The sequence below is a fragment of the Grammomys surdaster genome, unplaced genomic scaffold, assembly GCF_004785775.1.
Source record: "Grammomys surdaster isolate TR1022 unplaced genomic scaffold, NIH_TR_1.0 190, whole genome shotgun sequence".
NCBI classification, from domain to species: domain Eukaryota; kingdom Metazoa; phylum Chordata; class Mammalia; order Rodentia; family Muridae; genus Grammomys; species Grammomys surdaster.
The window spans coordinates 2,768,670-2,780,176 of record NW_021604635.1 but is presented as its reverse complement, the minus strand read 5'-3'; the positions used below and the strand labels follow the sequence as shown (position 1 = coordinate 2,780,176).

The following is an 11,507-nucleotide window of genomic DNA, read 5'->3' as shown; positions in this document are numbered from 1 at the left end:
CAAAGCCCAGTTCTCACCTACAGAGGCGCACTATGTCAAAGCCCAGTCCTGCAAAAAGAAGAGGGAAGAAAGAAAATGATTTAAATGGAAGTCACCAAAATTTTCATTTTCTTCTAGAAAGAAAATAAAATGACAAAACTGATATATTTTATAATGGCTTATAATTAAGATTATAAATATAGCTTCCTAATTTCAAGTATACTTTTCTAATTTCCTTAAATGATGATGTACTTTCAGGATATGTAGAAATATATGTAAGAATTGGTGGAGAAAATAAAGTTCTAAATATGTAGGGCTCCGTTCATTTTATAGGTAAATATTTATGTAATAACAACCATCAGTGGAATTTCGTAAGTTGGTGCCTGTGCTTAACCATGGAATGAACATTTTGCTGTATTTTAAATAGCATTTCTCTTTTAAAGGGGGCTGGGAAGACAACATTAGCCCGTAACATAGCACAGGCATGGAAATGTATTCGTGTTGAAGGTAAATTTAATTTTTTCTCAATATTTTATTATTAATAATGTTAAAGACTCATATAAAATAGAGCTGCATGATGAATGTATGATGAACAGCCATCTGAGAGTCCATAGTTTAGATTTTGTCATGTTTCCTTCTTCACACATCTGATGAATATTAACCTGATGAATACTAACTTGCCAATAGCACCAACCCAGCCATGTTTATTAACTGTGCTTGGCTCTGCCTTTCCTCTAAACCTCTATTTCCATCAGAAATTTTCTGTGTGTGTGAGAGCATCTTCTTCTTCTTCTTCTTCTTCTTCTTCTTCTTTTCTCTTCTTTTCTTTTTTTTTGTTTTTTTTGTTTGTTTGTTTGTTTGTTTTCCAAGACAGGGTTTTTCTGTGTAGTCCTGGCTGTCCTGGAACTCAGTCTGTAGACCAGGCTGGCCTCAAACTCAGAAATCCACCTGCCTCAGCCTCCCAAGTGCTGGGATTAAAGGCGTGTGCCACCACTGCCCAGCTAAAAAGTTGTATTTTTAACTTATAGATTTCCTTACATTTTCTGCAACATGTACGACAGCAGACTCATGTGGGTGTGTGCACGCACACACACAGACACACAGACACAAACACACATCACACACAGACACACATACAACACACACACAGACACACACAGATGCCACACACACAGAAACACACCACACACACACACGCCCTTCTAATCAGAAGCTATTTATTTCCTAATAGAAAAGTAAAGAAAGAATAAATAGGAAACTCATCACAGAAGGCAGTGAGGAGATGGCTCGGTCAGTAGAGTGCTTGTCACACAAGCACACAAGTGTGGGGATCTGAGTTCCAATCCCAGCATCCATGCACACCACAAGCCAGGTGTGGTGGCACATGCTTATGATCCTGTGCTGGGTAGGCAGAGGCAGGAGGATACCCAGAGCTCACTGGCCAGCCAGCCTCACCTAATTGGCTGGAGAGCTGCAGGTCCCGCCTACAAGGTGGGTGGATCCTGATGACTAGGACCTGAGACCGATCTCTGGCGTCCACATTCCATGTGCTCGCATATACACGTGTGTGCATACATACATACATACATACATACAGTACACACACATACACACACAGGTATACACACAGCATGCACACACATGCACACACAGCACTCATAAAAGTAGAACCAAATCTAAACAATATAAGAAAAGAAAAAAATAATCTCATATCATTAAAAATAATCGGCACTGATTCATATTTGCCTAACAAGTTGGTGAGGCACTAACCTCACTGAAATAACTGTAGTCATTGTTAGTGAGGATGTTATGAAATGGGCATTCTGTATACCATCAGTGTAACTGAGATGCCCAAGTTTTTGTATGTATGTTGTATGTATGTGTGTGTTGCTTGTATGTATGTGGAGAACAGTCTGGTAACTTGGAACACACTCACCTAGAACTCTGAAGTGCTCCCCTTTTAGGAAAAGATTTATTTCTATTTTATATGTATGGGTGTTTCGCCTGATGGAAGGGAGCCCAGAGGAATGGCGGGAGCCTGACCCCATTCTTTAAGACTTCCTAAAAAAAAGAAAAAAAAAGCTGTAGAGGTGGCCCATAGAGGTTTTGAGGAAAGGCAGGGCCAAACACATTTAATAAACACGTCTGGGTTGGTGCTATTAGAAAGTTAGCGTTCATCAGGTGGGCAGATGAGTGAAGAAGGAGATGTGACAAAGTCCGTGCACCGCTCGTGCGCTAGTGCCTGAGGAGGCCAGAAGAGGGCTAGGATCCTCCGGAACTGGAGTTACAGATGGCTCTGAGCCACCATGTGGGTCCTCTACAAGAGCAACCACTGGCCACCTCTCTAGCCGTTTTTATTTTTTTTAGTTAAAAAGTTTATTTTAGGAAGTCTTAAAGGGCCAGGCGGTGGTGGCGCACACCTTTAATCCCAGCACTTGGGAGGAAGAGGCAGGTGGATTTCTGAGTTCGAGAGTTCGAGGCCAGCCTGGTCTACAGAGTGAGTTCCAGGACAGCCAGGGCTACACAGAGAAACCCTGTCTCAAAAAACAAAAAAAACAAAAACAAAAAAAAAAACAAAAAACAAAAAAAGGAAGTCTTAAAGGATGGTGTCCCACCATTCCACTGGGTTCTCTTCCATCAGAGAATGGCATATTCCTGGAATTCCCAGGTTCCTTTTTTATTATTGAAATGTATTCATCTGTGTACATTATATGAGTGCTCTGACATACACATAGACTTCTGCATGCCGGAAGTGGGATCAAATCAAATAGGTGGTTGTGAGCCACCATGTGGTTGCTGGAAATTGAACTCAGGACCTTCTGAAGAAGAGGCAGTGCTCTTAACCACTGAGCCATCTCTCCAGCCCAGCAGAATTCTTCCTTTGACTAGGACATAAAAAGATCTAGGCTGATAACACTGCTGTATACTTTTGTGTGATGCAAGACAATTTACAACTGTCACCACCATGACAGCTTTCCTCCTTCTCCTGTCTACTGCCTCCGAGGCGCTATGGGGGTTAGGGAGTAACTCCACTAAGATTGCTGAGTTGGTGGAGTGGCCAACACAGGCTCTCTGCAGAACAGTCGATTGCCTGCTTTGACCAACCTTAAACGTTGTAACATGCATAAACATGCTTAGCAAATTCCCAGGTGACACCCCGACACTAATCCTTGCTTACCAGTTACCAAACATCCAGAAAACATTTCTTACTTCAGCATTCCAAGTGTCAGCTTGCACTCATATTTGAACCCATGTTTTAGCTTTGTCGGTTTTGGAAGAGCACATTGCGGCTGAGAGTGAAACCGGAGCTATGGTGAGCAAATCTACATTTCAAAGGTACTACGATTCCCCCCAAAATTGTGAATCCCAGATAGAGAGTTACTGTAACGCATAACATCTGTGCTTGTTCTAGCTGCAGTCACTGCTGGTGAGCGGTCACAGTGTCCCAGACGAGCTGGTCACAAAGTTGATCCTGGAGAAGATCAAGTCTCCAGAAGTTGCTCACTTCGGTATGTGCGCACGCGCACACATGTGCCTTCCCCTCTTCCCACAGCCCTAGATAGATTCAAGGGCCGTCTTTTGGGTTTAATCCTCTAATGTTCACAGTTATTTTTAAAAACACCCAGAGTTGTTTACCGCTCTGCTACATGATGTGATGCCTCTAGTTTCTATCCACTGCTCTCCTGTCACCCTGGACGGTAGGCAGTCAGTCTCCGCAAGCTAGAACAGCTTCCCCTGAGGCTACACATCGCCAGAGCTGTCCCCTAGCCTGCTCACTGGTTACACACTCAAAAAGTCTCTCCCTGCGCAAAAGGATTCTGAGCAAGGGCCTTGCTTTCTCTAATTCTTTCAGACAAGACAACAGAAGCTAGGGCAACTAAGAAGAAAAGACCAACACTCTAAGATAATTGCAAAAAACGGGGAAGAAGCATTACCATGCCCTTGGGAGAAAGACATCGCTTGAAACAGATTTATTGAGTGAAAGAAGGAAGATTCCCGAAAAGAGTTAAGGGAAAACTTTAACTGTGAGGACTCTTGAGGGTTGGGGTTGCAGATGTAACTGGGGGTAGAGCACTTGCCTAGCTTATTTAAAGCCCTAGGTCAGTTCTCAGGACCAAAATCTAAAAAGCTACATCAGAATATAGAAATTAAAAATTAAATACGGTACAGTAAAAAAAAAAAAACCAACTTTATCAAAGCAAATCCAGAATACAGCACCAGATAGTATCATTTGTCTTGAGGTAGCTAGCTCACTGCATACACTTCTTACAATTTTTTTTTTTTTGGCTAAATTCTAAAGACTGAAACATAGTTTGCAATTGTTTCTCAAAGCAGGAGGGATGAAAATAGCAGAGAAATATATTGAAGTCTGTGATGATTTGAACAGGTATGGCCCCCATAGACTCCTGTGTTTGAATGCATGGCCCATAAGGAGTGGCACTATTAGGAGGTGTGGCCTTGTTCAAGGAAGTGTGTCACTGTGGGGGCAGACTTTGAGGTTCCCTAGGCTCAAGCTAGGGTTAGTGTGGCAGTCTCCTGCTGCTGCCTGTGAATCCAGATGTAGGACTCTCCATTCCTCCAGCACCATGTCTGCCTGGATGCCGCTATGTTTCCCACCATGATGATAACATACTAAACGTCTGAACTCTAAGCCAGCCCCAGTAAAATGTTTTCCCATCTAAGAGTTACCGTGGTCACGGTGTCTCTTTACAGCAATAAAGCTATAACTAAGACAGAGGCCTTTAGCTGAGGAATGGAGGCTTATTTCACTAGTAAGAGAAATGTTTCTTGGGCAACCAAGTGACATAGTTTTAAAATGTATTAAGAAAATCATTATGACAGTGGTGCCCAAGACACATTTAATGAGAAAACTTAGGCTTCTGAGTGAGATGCAAGCCAATAGGTGTTCTAAGCCCAAATCTTATACAGTCTGTATCCAAAATCCTACTGTACTCCATTACGCTATACAGCGGGTACCTGGATGCTTCATCAGTCTCTATAGTTTACATAGGTAGCACTTACATGTGTTTGACTGTGTTATCTGGTTCTAATTTAAGGATGGGAATAATAGGTCACATAAAAGGTTGTAAGACTGTTTCTAACCACTTAAAAGAAATATTAGCATGCAGTTTCTTTCTATAACTGTCTCATCTAAACTAAACTTAGATTTTTAAAGAATCTAGAGCATGTATTATTATGGGCAGGGAGGCGCACACATATGCTATGGTATACATATGGAAGTCAGAGGAAAACTCAAGAAGGTGGGTTCTCTCCCTTTAGTAAGCAAATCCTGGGGAACTGAACTCAGGTCATTGGTCTTGTGACAAATACCCTTCCCCACTGCGCCATCTTCCCTGGCTTAGAATTTTTATAGACGTTTCCTCTTAGCTTGATCATTTTTTTTAATCAGAAAACATTATTCATAGCTATACTTCATATAGTAACAACTATTAACTAATTGACTTTAAATTTGTGACATAATTTTGTGAATCATCCTCGTTAGTAGCTATATAGTATTTTATAAAATAGCTATGACAAAGCCATGCCCTCACATAATGATATTGCAAATTGTCAACTTATATTTTACAGGCTACATCATCACTGAAATGCCGTCACTCTCACAAGATAGCATGACCGCTTTGAAGCAAATAGAATTTGTTAAAAACTTAGAATTGCAACCCGATATCATAATCAATATTAAGGTAAAGCTATTAATTGCTTCCTGGGACAGGAAATCTTTGTTTTTCACAGAGTTTAAGTTATAAGAAATATTTTCAGGCTTAAAAAATATATTTGTTTTATGGCAGGAGACTTGCCTTGTCTAACATTCATGTCTTAACTTGCCAACCAGGATGTCAGTTACCCATGTACATGTCTCTTTCTGCTAAGTAGGATGCCAGTTCCCAGGGAGGTCTTGGGAACCTAACCTGTACTTGACCACTACTCAAAGTCTTATTCCAAATAGTTTCTTATATTGATGTAGGTCTCTCTTATGTTGGGGTCCATCCCAGGGACAGTTTATGCCATAAAAACTTACACATAGGTGCAGGAAGTGCTGTTAGGTGGTTGGTTTAGGTGCATGCTTCTTGTGGGTAACTATGCAAAAACAGTTCTACTGACTGCTATCGTGATTGGTTTCCAAAGGCGCAGAACGTAACAGAATATGTAATCAATCTTGGCATTAGAACGTTTCCCATCCCTAAATCCTGATTGGTAAAGTAACTTGGCAGAGATGTTTGAAGATGTGGGGCTTAAAAACCCTGTATGATCTTAACTCAGGGTCCTAGTATCGACAGAAACATATGAGAACATTTTCTTATCATGGCGGGCTAGCCAGGTAATTTAGGCCTAATATTTTATCTCAGCTCTAACATTAAGAAGGCCAGAAGAGGGCACCAACACCCTCCCTCCAATGCTGGCGCTCCAAAAAACTGTGAGCCACCCGACTTGGCCACTGAGACTTGAACTCAGGCCCTCTGCAGAAGCAGTGCGTGCTCTTCAGCACCAAGCCATGTCTCTGGTCCACAGTTTTATGCTTGCTGAGTCGTTTTGGAAGCAGTAATGTATGTGTCACACTTCTGTGCTTTTGCGTCTAAAGCTCCATCCACGGGAAACACTTCCTTGCCCCACCGCCAGACTTAATCATAACTAACATAACTTAATCATAAATCCTAATTTGTAAGGCAGAACTTGCCCTGACAGCCCCTCCCCCGCAGCCCCTCCCCCACAGCTCCTTCCCCCACAACCCTCCCCCATGGCCCCTCCCCCATGGCCCCTCCTCCGTGACCCCTCCCCCCCCAGCCTTACTTCATTGCTTCTCTAGGAGCCTCTCCTGTCTCTCCTCTGCTGACTCACTCACCTCTCTGTTATAGTTATTCATTTCCGTTTCAAACTCCCAAACCGCAGCTGCTCACCCAGGCACCACTGTGTACACCGTATGGTACCTTATCGCTCCTAATGACTTTAGTGACTAAATAAAAGAGTAGGCAAATGACTCAAATGTAGAAACGTCAAGGGACACCACATGGCATCGGCCATGTCAGGACTGGGTCTTACTTTCAACGCCCCTTTTTATATGTCTAGAATTGGACAGACCGCGTTTAGATGCCTCTATTTCCTTCTCGCAAAGGTGACAACTGTCTGGTGGGGATGTGGTCATAACTTGATAGGACTCTGCCTACTTGTTTGTATGAAAATGGGTGACAAGCTTAGGTGTTCAGATACCTGGCTCCTCAAAGGGTTTATGGCAGCTCAAAATATTTAGTTCTCAGCTCTCACGGTGAGGCTGTGTCAGGGTCAGCTGTGAGAGGGGAAGCCCCCTCGTGCTGAGTGCAGACACAGGAACAAATCAAAATCCTGAGCAGGACAGGTGTGGTGATGTGTGGCCGAGCATCTTAGCACACAGGCAGCTTAAGCTGAAGAAGCAAGAGTTTGAAGTCAAGCCTGGGATATGTACTAAGACCAAATTAAAAAATAACAGTCTTGGGGCTGAAGAGATGACTTAGTGGTTAAGAGCACTGGCTGCTCTTCCAGAGGACCCAAGTTCAATTCCCAGCAACCACATGACAGTTATTGTCTGTAACTCCAGTTCCAGGGGATTCAACAGTCTCTCACAGACATACCTGCAAGCATAACATCATTGCACATAAAATAAAAATAAATACATTGTTTTAAAAAAAAATCTGATCAAATTCAAGAATGTCCCACATAGTAATATTTGCTAACAGAGGAGGAAGGTAAGTTAGCTAAAACCAAATATAGTGTCCAAGGAAGTAAAAAGCAGATTACACAGGAAATTAGAACTTGGTGAAAAGAGAAGACACAGGCCAAAAGAACAAATATTTACTAAGTTAGAGTATTGAACTTGGCCCTAATTTTCCTGGTTTTATCTCAGCTGTGATAAAATACCCTGGCAAAAGCCAGCCTAGGGAGAAAATGTTCATTTTACAGTTCTGGGTACAGTCTTCACTGATTGGCTTTTATTTTCAGCTTTTGCACAAAGCAGAGTCACCACTGAAGTGAAAGCTGGGCCCTCCATTGAGGAATTTACCCTGCTCAGCTTAGCCTTTGAGCATGTCTGTGGGGCATTATAGCAACTGATGCAGGAGGGCCCCGCCCACAATGGGTAGCACCATCCCTTAGCCAGTGGTCCTGGTCTCTGTACACAAGCTACCTGAGTAGTGTCTGTCAGGTTCCCTTTAGCCAGCCTGAGAGCTGAGCAAGCGCATGCACAGGAGAGAATGTCGAGGAGACGGTTTGGTTCACTACGCTTTGGTTTGCGCTCTGGTTACCATGTGGGGCAAGCTCTCCATTTGCAGAATTTAAGGGCTAGATAATATGAGCTTTCAGGCCCCATTTCTGAATTTCATGAAATGTTTTATCCATCAAGTGATAATAAATATGGCAAATATTTGTCAGTATTTTGGTAGGAGATACACGGATTTCGCCCTCATTTTCCTTCCTTCTCAGCCTCTCTAAGCTAAAATGATAAAAATCCCCCTGAAGCTTTGCAGATGAAACTGGTTTTTGTTCTATTTTTTTATTCCCTTCAGTGCTCTGCTAGCCCTCTTTCTTCCACTTAAAATGTCTGATAATCTCATATGTATTAATTTCAGACAAATAAAACTGTTGCCTGACAGGCACATCACAGACTGAAATTTGCCATGTATTGCAAATTGCTTAAATTTAAAGAAAAAAAAATGTATCTAGTGGATAAGATGAAACAGGAAACAAAAATTTGTTAAAAAAATTCAAAGTCAGGCAAAGACAGTTTATTCAAGGAGGAGTGAGGCCCAAAGTGCTAGAGAAATCATGCTTAGAGAAGAGGTAGAGGGGCTGGAGAGATGGCTCAGTGGGTAAGAGGAGCTGCTGTTGTGCTAGAGGACCTGGGTTCAATTCCCAGCACCCGCATGGTGGCTTACAACCTCTAGTTACAGGGAATCTGACGCCCTCTCTGGGCAACCAGGCACATATGTGGAGCACAGACATATATGTAGGCAAAACACCCATACACATAACAAATAATGATAAATAATTTTTAAAAATAAACAAAGAGAAGTTACACTTTTCTGAGCAATTCGTAAAAATGGACAGACTTACAAAGCTTCATGTGTGAGGTTTCATAAGAGACTACACTGTAGGGTGAGAATTCTGAGAGGGAAAGCACAGTATCACATTAAAGGGACAATTATTCTGCCTATATCTCTAGCTTGGCTTAATGTGAGCCTGCCTTCCTAGGAAATCAAATGTCTTAAATGATTTAATAATGTTTCTTAGTGCAGCGACTACGATTTATGCCAAAGAATTTCTGGGCAACGGCAGCACAGTACTACAGGCTATATTTACACCAGAGACCAGTGGGACCCAGAAATCATAGAGAGTCGCAGGACAAAGAAGAAGGACGTCCCCAAGGAAGGAAAATCTGAAGAGGAAGAAGAGGAAGAAGAACAAGAGGAGGAGGAGGTAATGGCCCAGTGTGGTCATCACCATGGGACACGTTTAAACTCTACTCTAATTACATGATAGCAAGGAGAGCAGATGGCGAGAGAATTAAGGTTCTTTACGTTCCTGTGATCTGGAGGAAATAGCTAAAAATAACTGTTTTCAGAATTACTCAAAGTTTTAAAATATGTTCATTACAATTGGTGCAATTAATTACAAAGAACAATGGGTTTTGTCTTTACGTTTTCACGTGTGCACACACTCCCCCATGTGCCCTCACTCCACACCGCCCCCACTGGTCCTCTTTCCCTCAACAGTCACCCACGTTTCAGGGCTGATTGGATTTTTAATCCAGATTCCACATATGAAAGAAACTATGCCTTGTTTTCCTTCCCGAGTGTAGCTTATTTCACTCAGCATGATGATGAGTCCTGGTTTTTCTTGCAAATGACATAATTTCATTCTTTATGGCAGGAAAAAGAATGGCAAGTTCCCTCGCTACACACAGCTACTCTCTGCCCGCCTCTGTCTCTAAGCTAGCCCCCACAGTAACTGATCGATCGTGGTCTTCCCAGCTCCGGTTCGCTTGTCTCAGTGCCGCCTGTACCTTCTCAGCCATAAACCCCCTGTGGTTGGTGGTCCCCCATTCCAGTAACCCAGTAAAACAAAACTCTAGAAGCTTATAATCAATCAGTCAGATTTATATATCGATACATTCTCAATTCACAAGATTCCCACACAATAATTTCAAAGCCAATAGATAATTGTACAAGCTGCCCACCCAGACTACACAACTTACCCCAACTACTATCCTTATATTAGATTCATAACTACCTGTGGCTATTTAAAGCCACGCAGAATCTGAATCTTCCTGTTCATCCTCCATTTTGCTTCTCCTCTCCTCTCCTGTCTTGCTTCCTGTATCTGCAACTCTTAGCTCCGCCTCTCTTTTCCCCTGTCCAATCGCAAGTCTCCTGCTGAACTAATATTTAAATTAATTGGACAGGGAAAATCCTGCCATATATGTATATGTGTGTATGTGTATATGTATGTATGTCACACACACACACGAAGACACACGCAGACACACACATATACAATGGGTTTTTTTCCCTGTTTCTTGATAGATAACCACGTAGGCTAAACCCATAATTTGTCTATTGTAGATAGTGCTGCAGCGATAGGAATAGTAGCTGTAACTGTAACTGTAATGGGAACCGCGCTAGACGGCAGGAAGCTCTTGCATGCTGGCTTTGGCTCCTCTGGCTGTACACCCACAAGCGGCTCAGCTGGATCATGCAGTAATTTACAGTCTAGTTTTCTGAGGAGCTTCCATGATGTTCTCCTTAGCGACTAGACTAACTTACATTTCCACCAACAATATCTAAAGGTTCCTTTTCGTCTGCATCCCTGTCAGCAGTTTTGGTTGTCTACACCTCAGTGGTAGCCCATCTGAGTTGCGCGAGATGGAATCTCAGTGTGGTTTTAATTCCCATTCACATGGTTGGCAACAGTACACGTTTTTCGTAGTTCCCCTTTTATTAAACACTGACTCTTTTCTCACACAGTGACATCTGGATACAGCTTCCCTCCCTCCGCTCCTCCCAGCTCCTCCCCGCCTCCCTCCCACCCCCGTCCCATGTAAATGGATCTACTCCATTTACATCTCTCACTAGAAAAGATCAGCCTTCTAGAAGATAACAAAATAGATTATAGTAAACAGAAACCATCATCACATCCAAGTGGTACAAGACAAGAAAATAGAAAAATAAAAAATCCCCAAGGAGGCAAAAGAATCAGAGATCCACTTGCTCACACATTCGAGAATTCCATAAAAGCACTCAACTGAAAACTTGTGTATATGTAGAGGACCTGATCGTAGGCCCAGGTAGGCCATGACTGCTGGCTGCTGCAGTTCCTCTGATTTCAGAGTCCTCAGAAGTTTTAGAGGAACTCATTCTCCTGCTGTCCTCTGACCCTTCTGTCACCCCTGCTTCAGGGTTCCCTGAGTTCTGAGGAGAGGATTTGATAGAGATATCCCATTTAAAGCTGTGCTACAAACCCCCCTCTCTCCCTCCCTCCTTCCC

The 11,507-nt window shown here is 42.6% G+C and overlaps 1 protein-coding gene across 1 annotated transcript in view; it reads left to right on the top strand.

Moving 5' to 3' along the window:
• Ak9 (adenylate kinase 9) overlaps positions 1–11,507 on the top strand; it is a 118,184-nt gene that overhangs the window by 1,245 nt on the left and 105,432 nt on the right. Inside the window, exons 2-6 of the mRNA XM_028769052.1 lie at positions 423–486; positions 3,240–3,292; positions 3,392–3,488; positions 5,569–5,681; positions 9,256–9,441. Of these exons, the coding sequence (XP_028624885.1) occupies positions 423–486; positions 3,240–3,292; positions 3,392–3,488; positions 5,569–5,681; positions 9,256–9,441 (513 nt within the window). The remainder of the gene's footprint in view (positions 1–422; positions 487–3,239; positions 3,293–3,391; positions 3,489–5,568; positions 5,682–9,255; positions 9,442–11,507) is intronic.